This window comes from Cebidichthys violaceus, unplaced genomic scaffold (genome assembly GCF_023349555.1).
Source record: "Cebidichthys violaceus isolate CVI_PGR_0920_01 unplaced genomic scaffold, fCebVio1.0.p SCAF_28, whole genome shotgun sequence".
Taxonomy (NCBI): Eukaryota; Metazoa; Chordata; class Actinopteri; order Perciformes; family Stichaeidae; genus Cebidichthys; species Cebidichthys violaceus.
In genome coordinates this window covers 1372104-1389585 of record NW_027176461.1, presented here as the reverse complement: position 1 = coordinate 1389585, position 17482 = coordinate 1372104, and the positions used below count along the sequence as shown (strand labels likewise).

Sequence of the window (17482 nt, the reverse complement as noted above, 5' to 3'; positions counted from 1 at the left end):
TATGTAAACATGCTCACAGTCTAAATCAATAGAAAAAAACATGGTGACGCTTAATTTTTTGAGTGTGCCCTTTAAGGCAACTTTGTGATTTCGGGCTACATACATAAAACTTGTCTTTATTTAATTGTTGGGATTATTCCTCTGCAGAGACTTTGCAACAAAAATAAACACTGAGATACAGTCTCCATATGCCTCCAATATTTTTCTTTTTGGAAAAGGATCTCAATACAAACTAGAGTGACTTTAGAGCGAGAGCCAGTGTCCTGTAAGTCCAAGAAAATGTGTGAGATAAAATGGTGAAGAGTTTAATCATCCCCTCCGTCTAAAATAAATAGATGTGAAATGTTTAGCTGCAACTGTTTTAACTGTTTTAACTGTTTACAGACACACTAATCTTCACATATGAGACAGAACAGGGAATAAAGATTCAATTTAATGTACAGGTATTTATGTAAAGAAAAAGGTGCCTGATACAAAATGAACATACAGTACAGTAGGCCTATTATACCATCAGTCATTCACCAGACTTCTGTTTACAAAAGGCCAATACAAATGACTTCTTCTGTTATTGATTATTTGCAGGAACAGGATGTGGACCTTATTTGTTTTTTGTATCCTGGGACTAGACGTCTGTCGGGTAAATCAATATCATAAGATTACACATTAGATCTTAAAATTCAAAATTGCAACAATAAATTTCATTAAATTGAATGATTTTCTTTTGACTTTCACAGACTAATGGAGAAGGTAAAATTATTTTTATTTTGAGTTTCAAAATGAGCTTTTTATTTTGGCATAACATTGTTCTTAAACAGATAAGGTATATAAAAACTATTGCATTTAGGTTGATGTCTGTCCGTTTTGCATGTTTCAGACAATTCAACACAAATGTATTACTTCAAACTGACAGTAGAGAACAGTGCAATCGCAAACGTAACTACAAAACTGACACCTTTTGTGAGTAACACCAACCTGAAAGTGGATGATCTTAAGATGACAACAAGTAAACATTTTTCTATTTCGTAAAAATTCTACATATTCTATATCTAATTAGAAAAAAAAAAAAAATGAATCCCCAAGTTAAACAATAATGCTTTTTTCCCCAATCAGTCTGTCAGAGCTTCCTGACCGATACCGAGTGCAGCTGCCAGTCAGACTTCAGATGGAGCGATAGAGTTTGTCAGGAATCTAGTGTTGAGAAATGTTGCAGCAACAAGAATTGCACCTTCACCAACAAGCCTGCTGGCATGTGTGTTTCAAACGAAGCAGGTATTTGGATATATTCTCCTGTGTTTGTATGCGCATATGTGTGTGTATTTATTGTGTATCAAGCATGCATCTTTTTTTTTTTGTCACAGTTGCTATAAGTGGATCCATTTCTTTAAATGGACAGGAGCATTACAAATGTCTGAAAGAAAAAGACTCTGAGGAATTTCAGCAGTGTAATAACGAAATGTTACACAGGGTAATGACTTATGAATGAAAAGCACATTACTTAATGAAATACCTTTATCAGATCAGGAGTAGTGTAAGTAATTGAGGTATTGTCATCTGTAAAAGGTATACTGATGAGTTGTTGCCTTGCAGATGAAAACAGTGTACAGCACTTTGGCAGGATTTGACACGTTAACGATTAGCAAATACAGGTACTTCCTTTTTCTTTCTAAATGAAAATAATTTCTGCTATTTTTCTGTTTTCAATATGTGACTGAGATCTGTACTTTGTCTTCACTGAAGGGTTGGAAGCGTCATCGTAGATTTTGAAATTATCTTTGCTTACAAAGTCAAACAACAAGATTTGTTTGAAAGGTCAAAAAACCTGAGCCGCACTCTGTCAACATCAGTTGGTTTGGAGACTACAGGTAATGAATATCTAACGGAAGGTGGGATGCACCTGTTAGGATTCTTTCTAAACCTGGATTGAATTCATTAATTTACTAGAAGGGCACTCAGAGAGACACACATCCTACTTTTCGGATGTAGTTTATCTTTGGATTCTATACTGACTCTTATTTTCCCGCAGGTGTTGTCCATTTAACTATGCCGCCCAAAAGCCCTGTGTGTTACTACGACAAGCCCAACCTCACATGCACAGCACAAGAGGACCTGAAATCCCTGCCAGTGTGGCAGCTAAAGAGAGGGGACAAAGTATATCAGATATTTAATGGCACAGAGTCAGCGGTGACAATAGCAACAATGGAGACCACAGTCACATTAAGAAACATATCCGAGCTCTGGGAAGGTATATTACTGCATTACATTTGACATGTTCAGCCTGCCAGCTGACTTACAGTGAATATCTAAATGAGTAAACAGAGGTGGGAATTCACTCAATACATGTACTCAATACTTGAGCATGATTTTGAAGTACTTGTACTCAGTGTTGGGAATGTTGCTTTTGAAATGCAATAGGTTACAGATTACTAGTTACTTTGTTAAAAATGCAATAAGTCATGTATTTTGATTACTTCATCAAAGTGATGTAACTCATTACATTTGATAACCTTTCTAACAAATGTTTCAAACTGGGCAATAAAGCCGAAAAGTTCTAAAAACATACTAAACCTCACAACAAAACGCAGCACTGATTACTGTCAAACTTTTAAGTTCTTCAATATAACTTGAATTAAGATTGGTACAGAGCAAAATAATTAATGTTATATTCTACATATAAGCTTTTTACCAAAAATATTTTATTGACATGCAACCCCTTTGTATTCACCAACATTTTGATAAGTAACTGTTGTTTAATTCCATATTTGTTCTTAGTAACTGATAAATAAAATAATCATTACATGTAACTAGTTAATCCGCAACACACACTTTATGTTTCAACTCCACTACATTTTGGAGGGATGTACAGTCAGCGGGTCAGTTGCATTGTGGGTAATATAGGCCCTGCGTTTTGACAATGAAGAAGAATGTGTGGGATAAAAAAGACGATATCTTTAGGTCTGCTGCATTATTTGTTCAACAGTGTTACAGATGCAATACTTTTATTTTTACATATAATGATGCATTTTCATAAATTAAACTACCCATCAGACTATAAAGTAGTTAAAATTAGCTCCACCTGGACTAGCATTAAATACTGCATACACGTTATTGCATCAATAATAATAATAATAATAATAATAATAATAATACAATATATAAATAATAACTCATCTGAAAGGTGCGATCATGCATTATGTTACTTGCTGACAATACTTGAATGACAGAGTATTTTTACATTGTGTTACTACTTTCACTCTCTTCATTCTTCCTTTCATCAGCTCTGTTATCAGCAAAAAAGCTCAAAAAACAGCAGCCAGACAAAGTCAGCTACTAGCAGGTGAACATAGCGCAGCACTCAGTAGCTAATGAGTCAGTAATTTCCCTCAGGAGTTGGTGGAGAACAAAACAGAGCAAAAAGGGGATTTTGGTGGAAAACACTATGCTTATTTTGCTCAGTATCTGATGGATATGTAAAATAAGTTACTAACAAGTTTCCCATATCAACAGATAACAAAGCGTGTTTGTCTTATCTTTTTTCTTTTCTTAGGAGAGTACACATGTGTCTATCATCAAACCTCAGACTTAATCAAAATAACTCACAAAGCCAGCGCTGTAATGAACATATCGCTCCTGCCAAAAATTGACATCACCATGGCACCGGCATTTCCGCGCTGCACAAAAGAGTCTGATTTACTGAACGTAAGAGTAAAATGTGAGATGGAGAGCAACAATGAAATTTATAATGTGACATGGGAAGGCCAAAACATCTTTGCTGGTGAGTACATTTTCTTTGACCATTCATTTCAATGAATCCTTGTGCAAACTGAAATTACATGACATGCATTTGTGATCCTTGCAGGTCCTTTTAAAGTAGCTGATGATGTTTATGCAGCTGATGTCATCGTTGACTGTAACCAAATCTCGAAACCACAACTAACGTGCACTCTTAAGAACAGGTGCAAGGAAGAGAGAAATGTTTCAGCTTTTGTCAATGTCATATATGGTATGTTTCAGTATTTAAGTAAAATATTGTCAAAAAACTATAGCTTTGTCGGACATCGCATCCATATTCCAATATAGTCATATTTTGCCATTGTGAATTTTATGCACTATGTATTCCTTCTGTTTGTTACATATCTTACTTACTTACGGTTCAACCAATAAAGTGATCTGTGATAAAAAATATTTAAAATTTCCAGCTTTTTGCAGCGCTTTCGGCAGCGACTCCAACAGAATATCAGATTCACTTTGTTCTATATGTAATAAATGATAAAGCAAGCCTTAACTTTTCTTCTTCAAAACAGAAAATGACCCATTCTGTGCAGCTGATGGTGATTGGAAAGACACCAAACCTGGATTCTCTGCAGTGTTAAAATGCACAAACACGATTGGACAAAGGGAAAGGAAATGCAAGTAAGGCTGCAACTCATTATTATTTTTACTAGCAAATAATCTGCCGATTATTCTTTCTAAATAATCCATTAATTGTTTGTGTACATGTGTGAAAAATGACCATCACAATTGCTTGTTCAGTCCATAGCCAAAGATCCAGTTTACCATGGTAGAAGACTATGGAAATTTGCTAATATTCAATTTGAGGAGCTGAAAACAATAAATGTTTGTTGATGATTCATTTTATGTTGATTGACTAATAAATTGATAATTTCAGCCCTGTGGGCCCGACATGGGAACCAGAGGTTTCAACGTGTGTGAAACAGGAAGTGAACAATGTGCTGCAAAAAGCAAATGTAAGCTTTCATAACAAATATTTAAAAGCAAGCTCTCCGTTATCTGATAGAAAAGTGACTCACACCAAACATATTAGCAGAATATAAAGCAGCAAATTAAAATAAGCTTATTGGAGATGAAATCTTTGCCGGTAGTTAATGTTTACGTTTTGACACAAATATTCATTACACATAAATCATCGCTGTTGTTACAGATTGTTAACATTGGACTTGGCTCACTTGTTGAAAATACTGCAGATGTATTTTTCCTCTTTGAGAGTGTCACTAATAACTCCGAGACTATCAACACTTTCGCCGACATGAATGCATCTGTTCAAGTACTCTACAGTTTGAGTACAAGGATACAAAGCATAAATAGTGAATCCACAGCGGATGTAAGTATAACACAATCTTTGATTATCTTTATTGAATGTTGTCATTGGGTTTCTAATATGGAGGCAAAAAAAGAATTACTGACATTTTATTTTTAAATGACATGTTTTACTTCAACTTCCATTAAATCAAGCTCCTTTGTTTTCAGCACTTTCTGGAGTCATCCAGCAATATGCTGGAGAAGTCTCTTAACGAATCATGGACAACACAGGCGGACAAAGACACTATTTCATTGGCTGAGAGATACCTGGATTCCATTGAGAACTTGATTCAGCTGACCAACTTAACCCGTGCCCCTAAAAAAAAAAATATAGAGGTAGACGTATCCAATTTCCCACAGGGGTCAAAATGGCTCAGCACGGTGTTCAATAACAGCGTTGAACTTGTTAGCTCGGACCCTGGCAGTGTAAAGACAGCTGGGTTTAAAGAACTGGAGAACTATTTGCCGAACAAAGATGAAACATACGAGCCTAACAGCTTCATTGTTTCAGTAACTACTGAAAGGAAACAATTGGATTCAGTTAAGGTTAAAATCGACTTCTCATTGATCATCCCGAGGCCTCGCAACGTTGAGTTAAAGTGTGTCTCATGGGACAACAACACCAGGAGTTGGTCATCAGAAGGATGCGAATGGCAGCTTGCTTCCCATGTTTGCATTTGCACACATTTGTCCTCATTTGCCGTTCTAATGTCCAAATATCCAGTGAAAATCAGAGGGCTCAATGAGTTGTCTTTAGTCGGACTGTCTGTATCAGTCGTGTCACTCATTCTGACCCTCGTGATAGAACTGACCGTCTGGAGTGCTGTAGTTAAGACAAATACTTTATACGTACGCCATACTGCCCACGTAAACATTTGTCTGTCTTTGCTCATTGCGGATTGTTGTTTTTTGGCATCTTTTAAGCCAAGTGATGCCAACAAAGAAATGTGGTGTAGGATCTTCGTGTTGTTGAAGCATTTCTGTTACCTGTCCATGTTCTTTTGGATGTTGTGTCTGAGCAGCATGCTTCTTCATCAAGCAATTTTCCTGTTTGATAACGTGAGCAAGAAAAAATACCTGAGGTTCTCATTAGTCCTGGGCTATGTGTGTCCTTTGCTGATTGCTGTCATCACGTTTCTTTCCTATAATAACGGTGCTGAAGGCGTGTACTACTCCAGTGAAACCTGTTGGCTGCATTATGCTGGACTTATGAAAGGGTCCATCCATACATTTGTGATACCAATCGGTGCAATCGCCTTCTTCAACGTGTTCTCCATGGTGGTGGTCATCATTAAGCTTTTGGATCACCCTAAGAATACAGAAAAATGCAATGAAAATGAGAAAAAGGCTGCCGTAACTGTCATGAGGTCAGTTATTCTTCTGACTCCAATCTTTGGTGTGACTTGGATTTTTGGGTTTGCTGTAATGCTTCTTGACCTCACATCTGGAACCATCGTCGCCATCGTTCACTACACCTTTACCCTGCTGAACACATTCCAGGTATGGTCAGAATGATCCTTAAGTAAACATCTGGACCCGTAAAATTATTTCTTGCTCAGTAACCTCTGGTCATTTCATTTGCAGGGTTTGTTCATTTTGTTAACCACATGCCTGGCGGACAAACTGGTAAGGCAGTTTTACTTCTTAAAGGAAAACGCCAACCTAAATCATGTTTCTTGCATTTCTGGATCAGCTTTGATGTTCGGTACTGTACCGTGTTACTTTGTTAGAAGGCCAGCAGCAAATATTTTGAATATATAAATCTGTCCTTTTACTGATCTAAAAGAGTAAATTTAGCTCAGAAAGGCATTTACAATGCTAGTAATCAAATAACTTTGATTTATCGTTCAGTCCTACTTCTGGACACGCACAGCATCACTGATGGTCTTTATGCTAAGCTCGGCTAATAGCTGGATTCAGTTTCATATTTAACGGTCTTCTCATCTAATTTCCGTTGAGCAAGCAAATAATCATATATCCCTAAATGTCAAACTATTCCTTTGAAGATACATACTCCATGATTCTGTGATCAGGTTAAAAAGGTGTAAATTCCTTGGGAATTGTGATGAGTTTTTTAAACATCGACAAATATGTGGAATTCAATTTTAGCATAGTGGCTATACATCAAATTCAGGGAATGTATCCAAATTACTACACACTTCAGAGGTTAGACTTTTTTGAGAAGTTAAATGAGAAATGTTACAAACCACAGACAAGGTAGCACCATTAATAATGTTTTAATTCAACTTTGACAGATCCGTGATGCACTGCTGAAATGTCTAAAGAAAAATGTAAGTGTTCTACAACTGGGTTCACTCTTATGTAAAATACCACAATGACTATTGATTCATTTGACACATCCTTCTCCTCTGCTCTCCAGGCGCCAGCATCGACTACTGACAGCGTCACAAAGTTAGACTCAACTTGGACGAAGTGAGAATCGTCTCAAATATGTGCACTCTTACATCAAAACAAACAGCATTTTACACATAAAACCACAGAGAATAGCTTTGCAGCTACATTGTCTCTTCTGATGTGACTACTTTATTGTTGTTTACTTTGATTTATTACCTGTGATACAAGTTAAAGTCCACTGTACAATGTTGTAATGTTTAAGTAGATAGTCGTGTTTTAAACAGGACATATTTCCAACCTGTATTCTTTGTTTTTTGCCTTAAATTAAATTACATATTATTGCTCATGTGGTTTGAGCAATACTGTGTATTGGGTATTTTTAATTAGTATAGAAGCCCTTAAAAGCCACAGTAACACTGTCAACTGAAAGGTTACAAGGATGCCACTTTTCTACACACTTTGTGGACTAAAGGTGAGTTAAGCCTACATTTGAATGTTGCTCTTACAGATCGCTTTATCTTCATTTTCCTTTCCTTGTTCTGCCCACTCCTCATCTGTATCATCCACTGAAATCCCTTTCTGGGCTGCCATTTTGCGGTAGGCCTGGCATTCAATTTCTGCTCTGCAACATACAAAAACAGGGACATTTACTTATTTAACTGTAAAGTTATTGGGTTGTAATTTTGAAAGAAAAGCTTTGTATTTAGAAGAAAGGTGTAATTCATTTTTGACACATGTAAGAAAATCAGGAATGTATGATTTAGAGAATTAAATAAGAATTGGAAAACATGGGCTTTGTCGTATACTTTTTAAGGAATAGAACACAGTCTTGGTGTCCATATATTTCGGCTATCCGTGCTGGTTTGTCTCCACAGCAGTCCTCCTTGTCTATAGGGGCATGGAAGGAGTGCAGCAGCCGCAACACAGCCAGCCGGCCGTACTCTGCAGCACTGTGGGCAGGAGTCCATCCATGCTCCGTCCTCAGACACGGCCTGGCTCCATGCTCAATGAGGATCCTGACCGTTTCTGTATGTCCTGTAGAAAAGGCATCACAGTGATTTTAAGACCTGATGATGTTTTTAAATAACTAAAAAATATATATAATTTATTGTGGTAAAGGAAATTCAATAAATAAGATGGAAGAAAAAGGAGCAACAGAAGACATCAATAAATTCAGTGACTCAACAAAAAGGGCGCAAGTAAACAAGTGTATAAGGGTAAAACAATTTATCAATTGGTTGATCGGGAGACATTTTCTTGGCAACAAATGTGACAATTGATGAATTGCCGATGTGATAAGCCATTTATCAAGCAGAAATACCAAACATTCCCTGTTTCAAGTTTCTTCAGTGTGACTAATTGCTTCTTTTCTTTTTTTTTTACATGATCGCAAATTGAATGAAAAGACATTGGAGGATGAAATGTTGGACTTTTATCAAGATTTTCTGACATATTACAAAATGAACAGTAAATAATTGCTAAAGAAAATAGTTATTGGTTAAAGCCCTTACATTATTCAATCCAAAACACGAATCCTGCTTACATTGATTAAAGTGTTTTTAATATGACGTAACTTTTATTAGAAAGAAAAATATCAAAATAGATGACTAATACCTAATAAATAGAAGCAAATATAAAATCACAAAATACACAATAAACTAAGGTAAATATCCAAAAGCATTAACATTACATTTTAATTAAATTTAATTGACAGGCATCTTAAAAAAACAGACTGATACCTAATAGCTACTCTATCAGTCTGGTCTCATCCAGCATGAATTATTTGTGTTTTCTGGTGCGTACTGTTTCAAAAGGTTTCGTTCATTTAAACCTCAAGACACAAAAGTCAACCCCAACAAAAATATACTGATATGTTGAATTTGCTTAAAAAATAAATACTGCATAGCCTTTAAATTTGGCATCCTTGTAGCTTAAGTGAACAGCACAAATACATTTGATGGAGAAACAGCTAACGTTACAGTAAATGTAAGATATAGTCCCCAAAGAAAGAAAAGAGGGAAATATATGAGACTGTCCTCTTTAAGAGCAGCTTTGACACCCGCTTCCCCGTTATCTTTAAAACAACTAAACAGTATTTGAATAGCCAAAAGTGTAAAACTGTGATATTTGACCTGCAGGTGTATCAGGGGAATTAAGGACACGGTATATTTCCACTGATCCACTAACTACCTTGAGCTGCTGCCCAGTGAAGAGGTGTCTTGTAGCTCCAGTCAATGTCCCTCTGATTTGGATTGCATTCATTTTGCCTTAGAATCTCCTCAACGCGATCAAAATCCCCCACTGCTGCTGCTTGGTGCAACTCGGTCATTTAGTTACTGTGGGTGCCTAGCAACAGTTGGAAACACAAAAGATGGCACCCGGTGCTAATCAGAGTCTGTAGACGGTAAATGCTGCCACCTGCTGTAGATGAAACCGAAGTCTGTATATTTTAGATGCATGACACACTGAATAGATTGACGTGAAGTTGCTCCCCCAGAAATTCATGGGGGTGAATATCAGGGATTATTTATGCTGGTGTAGTGTCTTTTGTCTCCATTTGGGCTGGGGAGGGGCTCCAGTATCATAATGGATACCCAAATTGGATCACTTTCATCAACACAAATAGAAATTGTTTGACTATAAAACTCAATATATGCTGAAGAGCTGAAGTCTGTTAATCCCTGGCCTTTTGAAAAGCTTTGCAGCACTAACCCAACCTACTAATCAGCCTGTTTCAAATGTGTAGAATCCATTTTTTTTTAAAAATCACTCATTTATATAGTCAGACAAGCACTGAGTTTATTGACACAAATTCATCACAGGACAAGCTTCACTTTCATAGAGTTAGTAAAAGAACATTTCTAACAAGACAAATATGAATTTTCTGTGCACGAAAGTAAAGGCTGTTCTCTCGCAACTGGGTTTTCCCATGGGCATTCATCTTGGTCCAGAGCTGAAAAAAAATATACACCAAGATAAGATCACATATTGATAACATAAAATTTGCTTTCATGTCTAAATATCAATTCACCTTCATGACTTGAATTTCCCTTGCAGTCCTACCATTCATTCAACGACTTTTTGATGACCCAAACACTCATCTTGGGTCACTAAAGATGAAAGGCATGAAATAAACTAGTGAATATGACATTAAAAACACAAGATATCTCAATTAGCAACAATAACTTTCTAAGGTTAAAAAGTGACACCAAGTTTAGCCTACTAACCTGATCCCAAACGTTCTTCCGAGGCATGGTCTGTGTCCAGCCCTTTCCAGTATTTCTCCATCAGTGTATTTACAACCGCTCCCTCGCACTCAAGTTCCACTCCATACTGAGGAACTGCAGCCTCTGAATGGTCATTCATGTTGAACACCGTCAGTTTGAGTGGTTTATCGACCAGAAGATTGTAGAACTCATCGTAGACTTTGTCATTCCAGGAGCCCTTGGACTTATCAAATCCATTCAAAGAGCACAAAAAGGCCTGAGGAGCCTTCTCCAGCAGACCTTGAGGCAGTGATCTCACATTCTTGACGTCAACATCAGCCTCGTTTCCATAGTCAATAAACAAGACAGAGAAGGCGTCGTCAACTCTGCGAATTACTTGAGCTCGATACCACTTTTTGTCACTGGAAAACTGAGCAAGGCATGGACTGCCAGGACCAAGAGTCTCAGGGAACATCATGTCCTGTTGTGTCTGTCCTGCTTCCTGAGCACGTGTTGACACTTTGCTGAGCTCCTCCGGGTTGGTGTACTGACACCAGAAGAAATGGGGTTGCACAATACAAGAAGCATATACCTCCTCTTTTTTGTTTTTGGAGAAGTTTGGCTTCTTGTACGTACATGTATTCACGTTTCCTTTGGAAACATTAGGATGTGTTATGTTGGTCTCAGTTTGAATATCTTTGAGGAAAGTTTCCCCTTCAGGGTGTTCTATCATAACACATCCTTTGGCAATTGGTTTCCAGTATTTCTGCATTGTTGTGTTAACAATTGCTCCATCGCACTCAATTTCCACTGCATACTGAGGAACTGCAGCCTCTGAATGGTCATCCATGTTGAACACTGTCAATTTTATTGGTTTATCAACAAGAAGATTATAGAAGTCATTGTAAACTTTGTCATTCCAGGAGCCCTTGGACTTATCAAATCCATTCAAAGAGCACAAAAAGGCCTGAGGAGCCTTCTCCAGCAGACCTTGAGGCAGTGATCTCACATTTTTCATGTCTACATCAGCCTCGTTTCCATAGTCAATAAACAAGACAGAGAAGGCGTCGTCAACTCTGCGAATTACTTGAGCTCGATACCACTTTTTGTCACTAGAAAACTGAGCAAGGCATGGACTGCCAGGACCAAGAGTCTCAGGGAACATCATGTCCTGTTGTGTCTGTCCTGCTTCCTGAGCAAGCGTTGACACTTTGCTGAGCTTCTCCGGGTTGGTGTACTGGCACCAGAAGTAATGGGGTTGCACAATACAAGAAGCATATACCTCCTCTTTTTTGTTTTTGGAGAAGTTTGGCTTCTTGTACATACAAGTATTCACATTTCCTTTGCAAACATTAGGATGTGTCATGTTGGACTCTGATTGAATATCTTGGAGGAGAGCTTCTTTTTCAGGGTGTTCTATTGAAACACGCTCGTTGGCAATTGGTTTCCAGTATTTCTGCATTGCTGCATTAACAATTGCTCCATCACACTCAATTTCCACTGCATACTGGGGAACTGCAGCCTCTGAATGGTCATCCATGTTGAACATTGTCAGTTTTAGGGGTTTATCAACCAGAAGATTGTATAAGTCATCGTAAACTTGGTCATTCCAGGAGCCCTTGGACTTATCAAATCCATTCAAAGAGCACAAAAAGGCCTGAGGAGCCTTCTCCAGCAGATTATGTGGCAGTGATCTCACATTCTTGAAGTTAACCTCACACTCATTTCCATAGTCGATAAACAAGACACGGAAGGCATCGTCGTCTCTGCGAATTACTTGAGCTCGATACCACTTTTTGTCACTGGAGAATTGAGCAAGGCATGGACTGCCAGGAGCAAAAGTCTCAGGGAACATCATGTCCTGTTGTGTCTGTCCGGCTTCCTGAGTAAGACTCGACACAATGTTCAGGTCTTCAGTGTTGGCGTACTGACACCAGCAGTAATGTGGTCCAGCAATGCAGGATGCATATACCTCCTTGATCCCGTTTTGAGAAATGTTTGGCCACTTGTACATGCAGATGTTCACATTTCCCTCGGGACAGGAAGAAGGGGAAAGTTGTGTTATTTCTGAGTCACCTTGGTCACCTTTAATTTCTTTGTCCATAAGATCCGAAGTTGGTTTTCTTCCTTCATTTAAAGTATTCTGTTCAAACTCTTGTGCAGAGGCATCAGTTATGGATTGTGAACTCCGCTCATTTCTTGGACATGATCCATTGTTGTGCACTTTATTGAGATCTTTCATCGTTGTTAATACGGATACATTCATAAGCTCTTGCGTTAAACAGTCCTCATTTGGCACACTGTCATGTTCTGAGCTGTTTGAGAGCTGCTGGTCAGTTTGCTGAATGAGACCAGTTGTCTCTTGTTGTGTTATCTTTGATATCATCTCTCTGACTTTCACATTTAAATTCAGAGCTCCAGCAAACAGTTCAACAACGAGCTTCCCTTTTTCCCCTTTTGCTACCACTGAAATGGTGAACCTTTGGCCAATAGCACTATCTGAAAACCACTCGTTGACTTCCTGAGGCACTTCTGTAGGGACTTCAAACAATCCAAGTGGAAAAGCCTGCACAGGAACAGACCTCGCCACACTTGCTTCCGTGGGAAAGGGACAAATATCAGATGCATTCACTGAAAGGGTATGACCATAGTCCACCAAGTGCACTTTCATTTTTGGAGACATTTCTACCACTTGACCTCTGTACCATAGATTATCAGTGAACCTAGCAAAGCAAATGCTATCAAGTCCAAGTGGGTAATCTGTGCACGGTGGCTGGCTGATTAGTTGTTTAACATTTTTCATCACTTCGTAAAACAAGTGTAAATTCCTGTCCAGTTGGCAGTAGAATCGATTGACAGTCTCTGAATAGGTTATCCACACATCTTCTTTTCCATCAACCTCAATATTGTATGTGGAGTAGTTGTATACATCTGATGGGACCTGTGGAGGAATTTGAAGGAGCGCTTGAGCCTGTGCACATTCCTGAGTCGGAAGCTTGCATGCACCGTCCGATGGTGTTTCAATATCGACCACATTGAGCAGCAGACCTTCTTCATCAGATGTTACAGCCTTCACAGTGCATTTCAACCCAATGTTTGACGAAGCGCATGAATCCACAAACTGCTGAAACTCTGCGTTATCAGTCCGAGTGATGGAAGTGGGTTTAGTGGAATTCTTGCAACTGAACAAGCAACACTGGAAAGCCTGCACATTCAGCTGTAGGAAAGCTGGATCAATGGGGCACACATCTCGCACAGGGACCGTTTGAGTTTGACCATAGTCTATAAATCTCACATCTACAACAGGAGAGTGGTGACTTGCCATGATCCTTGCTCTATACCACATGTCAGTGTCTGGATTACGGACGACACAGATTGACTCAACAAGTGGCTGAGGGTGGATGGATGCATAGTGGTTTTGCATGTCCTGCATCAGGTGTCTAAGAGAGTCACAGTTTTTCATTGGTTGACACCAGAATTTCTGTGGACTTTCAATGAAAGATACTTTTACATTGACACTACTTCCCACAGTGAACACCTCGTCATCACAAGCATCTTGCACCTCAGAGGGGAAACCTGTTGAAAGATGCCCATTGATCTGTACCATAGGGTCTGGATGCTCTGAACTCTCTTTGATATGAGCATCATCAGCTCCAGAAGTGGGTAAACCATCGGCCCTACCATTGATTGCTTGGTTCTTTGTGCATGGCAAAGTTTCTTCTTGAAAACCATCAACATTTACAGTGACTTTGTTCTGTAAATCTATGCAACGTTCGTTTCCAAGTGAACTGAGAAATGATGAGGGAATGGGTTCATTCTGGACATTTGTATCTCGTTCTGTCTCGGACGATGAAAAAGGTCTGGCCCTCTCTGTAAAAAAATTGTTTATGCATGTATCATCATCTGCATAGAGAATAACATGATAGACCTCTTGAGGTATATTGTGGTGGTTAAACTTTGCCACAAACTTCTGGTTCAGGAGCAGTGATTTTAAGTAATCATTCTGGCCTGTAGTCCAACCTGTGCCGTTATCTTTTACGCCTTCGAGATAACAGGGATATGTGACAACTGGCATTCTCAGAAATGTTCCATGCAGAGGTCTGATGTCTCCAACTGGGACAAATTCAATTTTTCCTTCATCCACGTGCAAGACTTCTATAGCACCATCGCTAGTCATCGTTTCTTTTAATAACGAGCGATGCCATCTGCCGTTTGCCCCTCGAGCAGCACATGGATCCCCACAGGTCAAAGGTTGCGTCTCTCCTAAATCTGAGTTCCCTTTATAGTGCTGCTGCATCTGTTCTGATAAAATCTTCACTGCCTTGGAAAAAATGTGGAGTTTGCAAAAAATGTTACATGGATTAGTTACCTCCGTCACGTTGACAATTTCCAAAGTATCAGTTAACAGTTCTGGGCAAAAGTATCGGTCATGCTTCTCAAGTTGGCAATCAACATTCTGTTCCTGCGTTAGGCGTACATCCTCAAGACATCTCTGCACAAGGCTTTTAAACTCATCTACTGGCATCTCCTTTGTAACTCCAATATTACAGATGTGCTTGGAAACAATTGGTATGTCGAGGAGGATGGTCCTGTCTGGCATTAGCACGTGCTGAACCAGTCCCTTAAACTTCTTTCCAGGCAGAGACACCAAAAACTTTGTGGCTATTTCAGGCCAGTTGTTCTCAAGGGAGAGGACATTTGCAAGTATGCATGATTCCGTTTCAGGAGGAAGGAGAAAACAGTCACTCTGGCCCCATGCTAAAGCTTCACGTGTGGTGATGTGGGGCTGTCCTTGGTCAATTAGAAAAACATTGCAAGTTTCACCTTGAATCGATACAATCCGAGCTCTGTGCCATGTGTCACTGATGAAAACCAGACAGAGATCCCCTGGTTTTCCTTCTGATCCATCAAACTTTCTTTTAGGAATCTGAATTTCCTCTCTCATCTGCTCATAAACATGCTTCCTTCCATCATCCATGTTAACCCATACTTCCACAAGACCACAATTGGGGTTTAAGTTTACCCTTGTGATGACAACAGGTACTTTTGATCCGGGCATTGGAAGCCCGGGAATTGAACACATTGTGCAGTTCAGAGGTCAAATACACCTGCAAAACAGAAACAAATTAAATGTTTCAATGTTGATGAAAAATAGGCACTAATTTCAAAACTTTCCAAGACAGTTCAGTTAGTATCTGGACACCTAATGTGCTTGAATGGTCATTTAACTGTTTCATGTCAATATGGCTGCCACATAATGTTTGATAATGTCACTGGAGATGCACTACTTACAGATGCACCAATTGCTATTTTTCTTGGCTGATTCCAATATCATAAAATTCTTATCTGTCAATTCTGATTTTTTTTGCCAACTCATTTTTTTTTTAACCAGTTCCAAAAAATATTTCAACTGTCCTGAAGTCAGTGTAAACTGTCAAAAATACTAAACATTATCCTTTTACTGTTGTTTGCATAAAAGACACAATTCAAATGATTAAGAAACAAATTACTGTATTTTTATTTACATATATTATTTAAGCTGTACAAAGAAACCTGGATGTCACTGTGAGATTGATGGTGCATCAGATATAAACTACAAATGCATCCTGCAAGAAACACTTCATGAATCATGTGGAAGTCAAATGCAGGAAACCTGCATCTGCAAAGAGGGACAGTGATCTCAAGCAGAGCCTCATGACAGATTATGTGCAAACTAAACACTACAAGCAAAGGCTGGATCAACAGCTCTGAACCAAACGGTAAGAGATTCACTAAATTAGCATTTGGTGCCATCCACTGTTCATCTGCATTTGGTACAGGTAACCATAATAACAATTAATTTAGGTGCAAGACGTCTCATAAAACTTCAGATCCAAGTGTACAGCATCACCGCTTCAAAAGGTTAGTTTTCATGACCATATTATTAGTAAGAGTTGGAGGCTGCATGCTCACCAGCAATCAGTATTAACAATTTAAGACATAAAATATTTAGATACATCACGTATACAATACAAGTCATTCAATATGCAATGCATTTTAATAATACCAGTTTGACAGCAGGTGGTGAAGTAATTAGCAATTATGCTTATGTTGGTCACCATGATTATGATGGTAAATATCCTTGCTGGTTGATTTAGTGTATAGTAATCCTTTTGTGCCAGTATAAAGTGACTGTATTCTGATGATTGAGCAAATAATTTAGTTATTAGTTAAATCTTTTGTTTTTAAATTCGAGAACGATTTCAACCAGTTTGACTTTTAACTAATCAGGAACTCTAATTGTCAGTATATACAATCGACTCTAATCATAAGACTATCAGTTATTTTACACCAGAATTCACTTAAATAATCCAAAAAATAAGGCAGCACGTGTCTGTGAATCAACATTGGCTCTAATCGTTCAGTGCAGTTGCAAATCCAGCTCTTCGTGCAAAATCGCGAGTAATGAATGAAACACAATATCCCACAATCCACGCACACGATTCACGTCACTTTTTAAAGTGTGTTACAGGCCTTCATCTCCATCACAATAACTCGGCTCGGATTAACTCACAGTAACTCATGCCAATTTGTTACATTATTAAACATGAGTCGATTTTCTCACCATGTTTGTTGCAGGTGACTCATCATCAATGGGATTCCGTGTCTACTAGACATGGGGGCGGGAAAGCATGTGTTTTTAAAGGCTTCATAGTTACATGGGAGATATATAATGCCTCGGGAAAATGCATGCAAGATATATAGTAGACCGTGTTTAATAGTTGAAATGTGTTTATATCGGTTAAACGCCCAAATTCTGCAAATGTATAGTCTTATTATTTATT

At 38.5% G+C, this 17482-nt stretch overlaps 3 protein-coding genes across 3 annotated transcripts; 1 reads left to right on the top strand and 2 right to left on the bottom strand.

Annotated features, from left to right (window-relative positions):
- Nucleotides 1-878: 878 nt before the first annotated feature.
- adgrf3a (adhesion G protein-coupled receptor F3a) lies at nt 879-7590 on the top strand. The gene is made up of 15 exons (XM_068721684.1): nt 879-1003; nt 1111-1269; nt 1359-1465; nt 1588-1646; nt 1738-1862; nt 2024-2242; nt 3545-3772; nt 3857-4000; nt 4302-4410; nt 4667-4745; nt 4940-5119; nt 5266-6597; nt 6682-6723; nt 7353-7388; nt 7478-7590. The coding sequence occupies exons 1-15, from the start codon at nt 889-891 to the stop codon at nt 7532-7534; spliced, it is 2991 nt and encodes a 996-aa protein (XP_068577785.1). The 5' UTR covers nt 879-888; the 3' UTR covers nt 7535-7590.
- On the bottom strand, nt 7329-9781 carry LOC137880536 (ankyrin repeat domain-containing protein 66). The gene is made up of 3 exons (XM_068721949.1): nt 9643-9781; nt 8259-8487; nt 7329-8074 (listed from the first exon to the last, which is right to left on the bottom strand). Exons 1-3 carry the CDS (start codon nt 9779-9781, stop codon nt 7936-7938), a joined length of 507 nt encoding a protein of 168 aa, XP_068578050.1. The 3' UTR covers nt 7329-7935.
- Nucleotides 9782-10359: 578 nt separating this feature from the next.
- On the bottom strand, nt 10360-15741 carry LOC137880443 (tudor domain-containing 6-like). The gene is made up of 3 exons (XM_068721816.1): nt 10680-15741; nt 10484-10562; nt 10360-10405 (listed from the first exon to the last, which is right to left on the bottom strand). Exons 1-2 carry the CDS (start codon nt 15739-15741, stop codon nt 10519-10521), a joined length of 5106 nt encoding a protein of 1701 aa, XP_068577917.1. The 3' UTR covers nt 10360-10405; nt 10484-10518.
- Nucleotides 15742-17482: the final 1741 nt, after the last annotated feature.

What these genes read in the sequence shown, in the direction of transcription:
- LOC137880443 (XM_068721816.1), bottom strand. Translation starts at nt 15,741, where the DNA reads ATGTGTTCAATTCCCGGGCTTCCAATGCCCGGATCAAAAGTACCTGTT. An exon ending in GGAAGAACGTTTGGGATCAG is followed by an intron (nt 10,563 to 10,679) that starts GTTAGTAGGCTA and finishes TTTCATCTTTAG; the next exon opens with TGACCCAAGATGAGTGTTTG.
- LOC137880536 (XM_068721949.1), bottom strand. Translation starts at nt 9,781, where the DNA reads ATGACCGAGTTGCACCAAGCAGCAGCAGTGGGGGATTTTGATCGCGTT. An exon ending in TCACTGGGCAGCAGCTCAAG is followed by an intron (nt 8,488 to 9,642) that starts GTAGTTAGTGGA and finishes CCTTTTCTACAG; the next exon opens with GACATACAGAAACGGTCAGG. An exon ending in TGTGTTCTATTCCTTAAAAA is followed by an intron (nt 8,075 to 8,258) that starts GTATACGACAAA and finishes TGTATGTTGCAG; the next exon opens with AGCAGAAATTGAATGCCAGG.
- adgrf3a (XM_068721684.1), top strand. Translation starts at nt 889, where the DNA reads ATGTATTACTTCAAACTGACAGTAGAGAACAGTGCAATCGCAAACGTA. An exon ending in ATAACGAAATGTTACACAGG is followed by an intron (nt 1,466 to 1,587) that starts GTAATGACTTAT and finishes GTTGCCTTGCAG; the next exon opens with ATGAAAACAGTGTACAGCAC. An exon ending in CAAAGGGAAAGGAAATGCAA is followed by an intron (nt 4,411 to 4,666) that starts GTAAGGCTGCAA and finishes TGATAATTTCAG; the next exon opens with CCCTGTGGGCCCGACATGGG.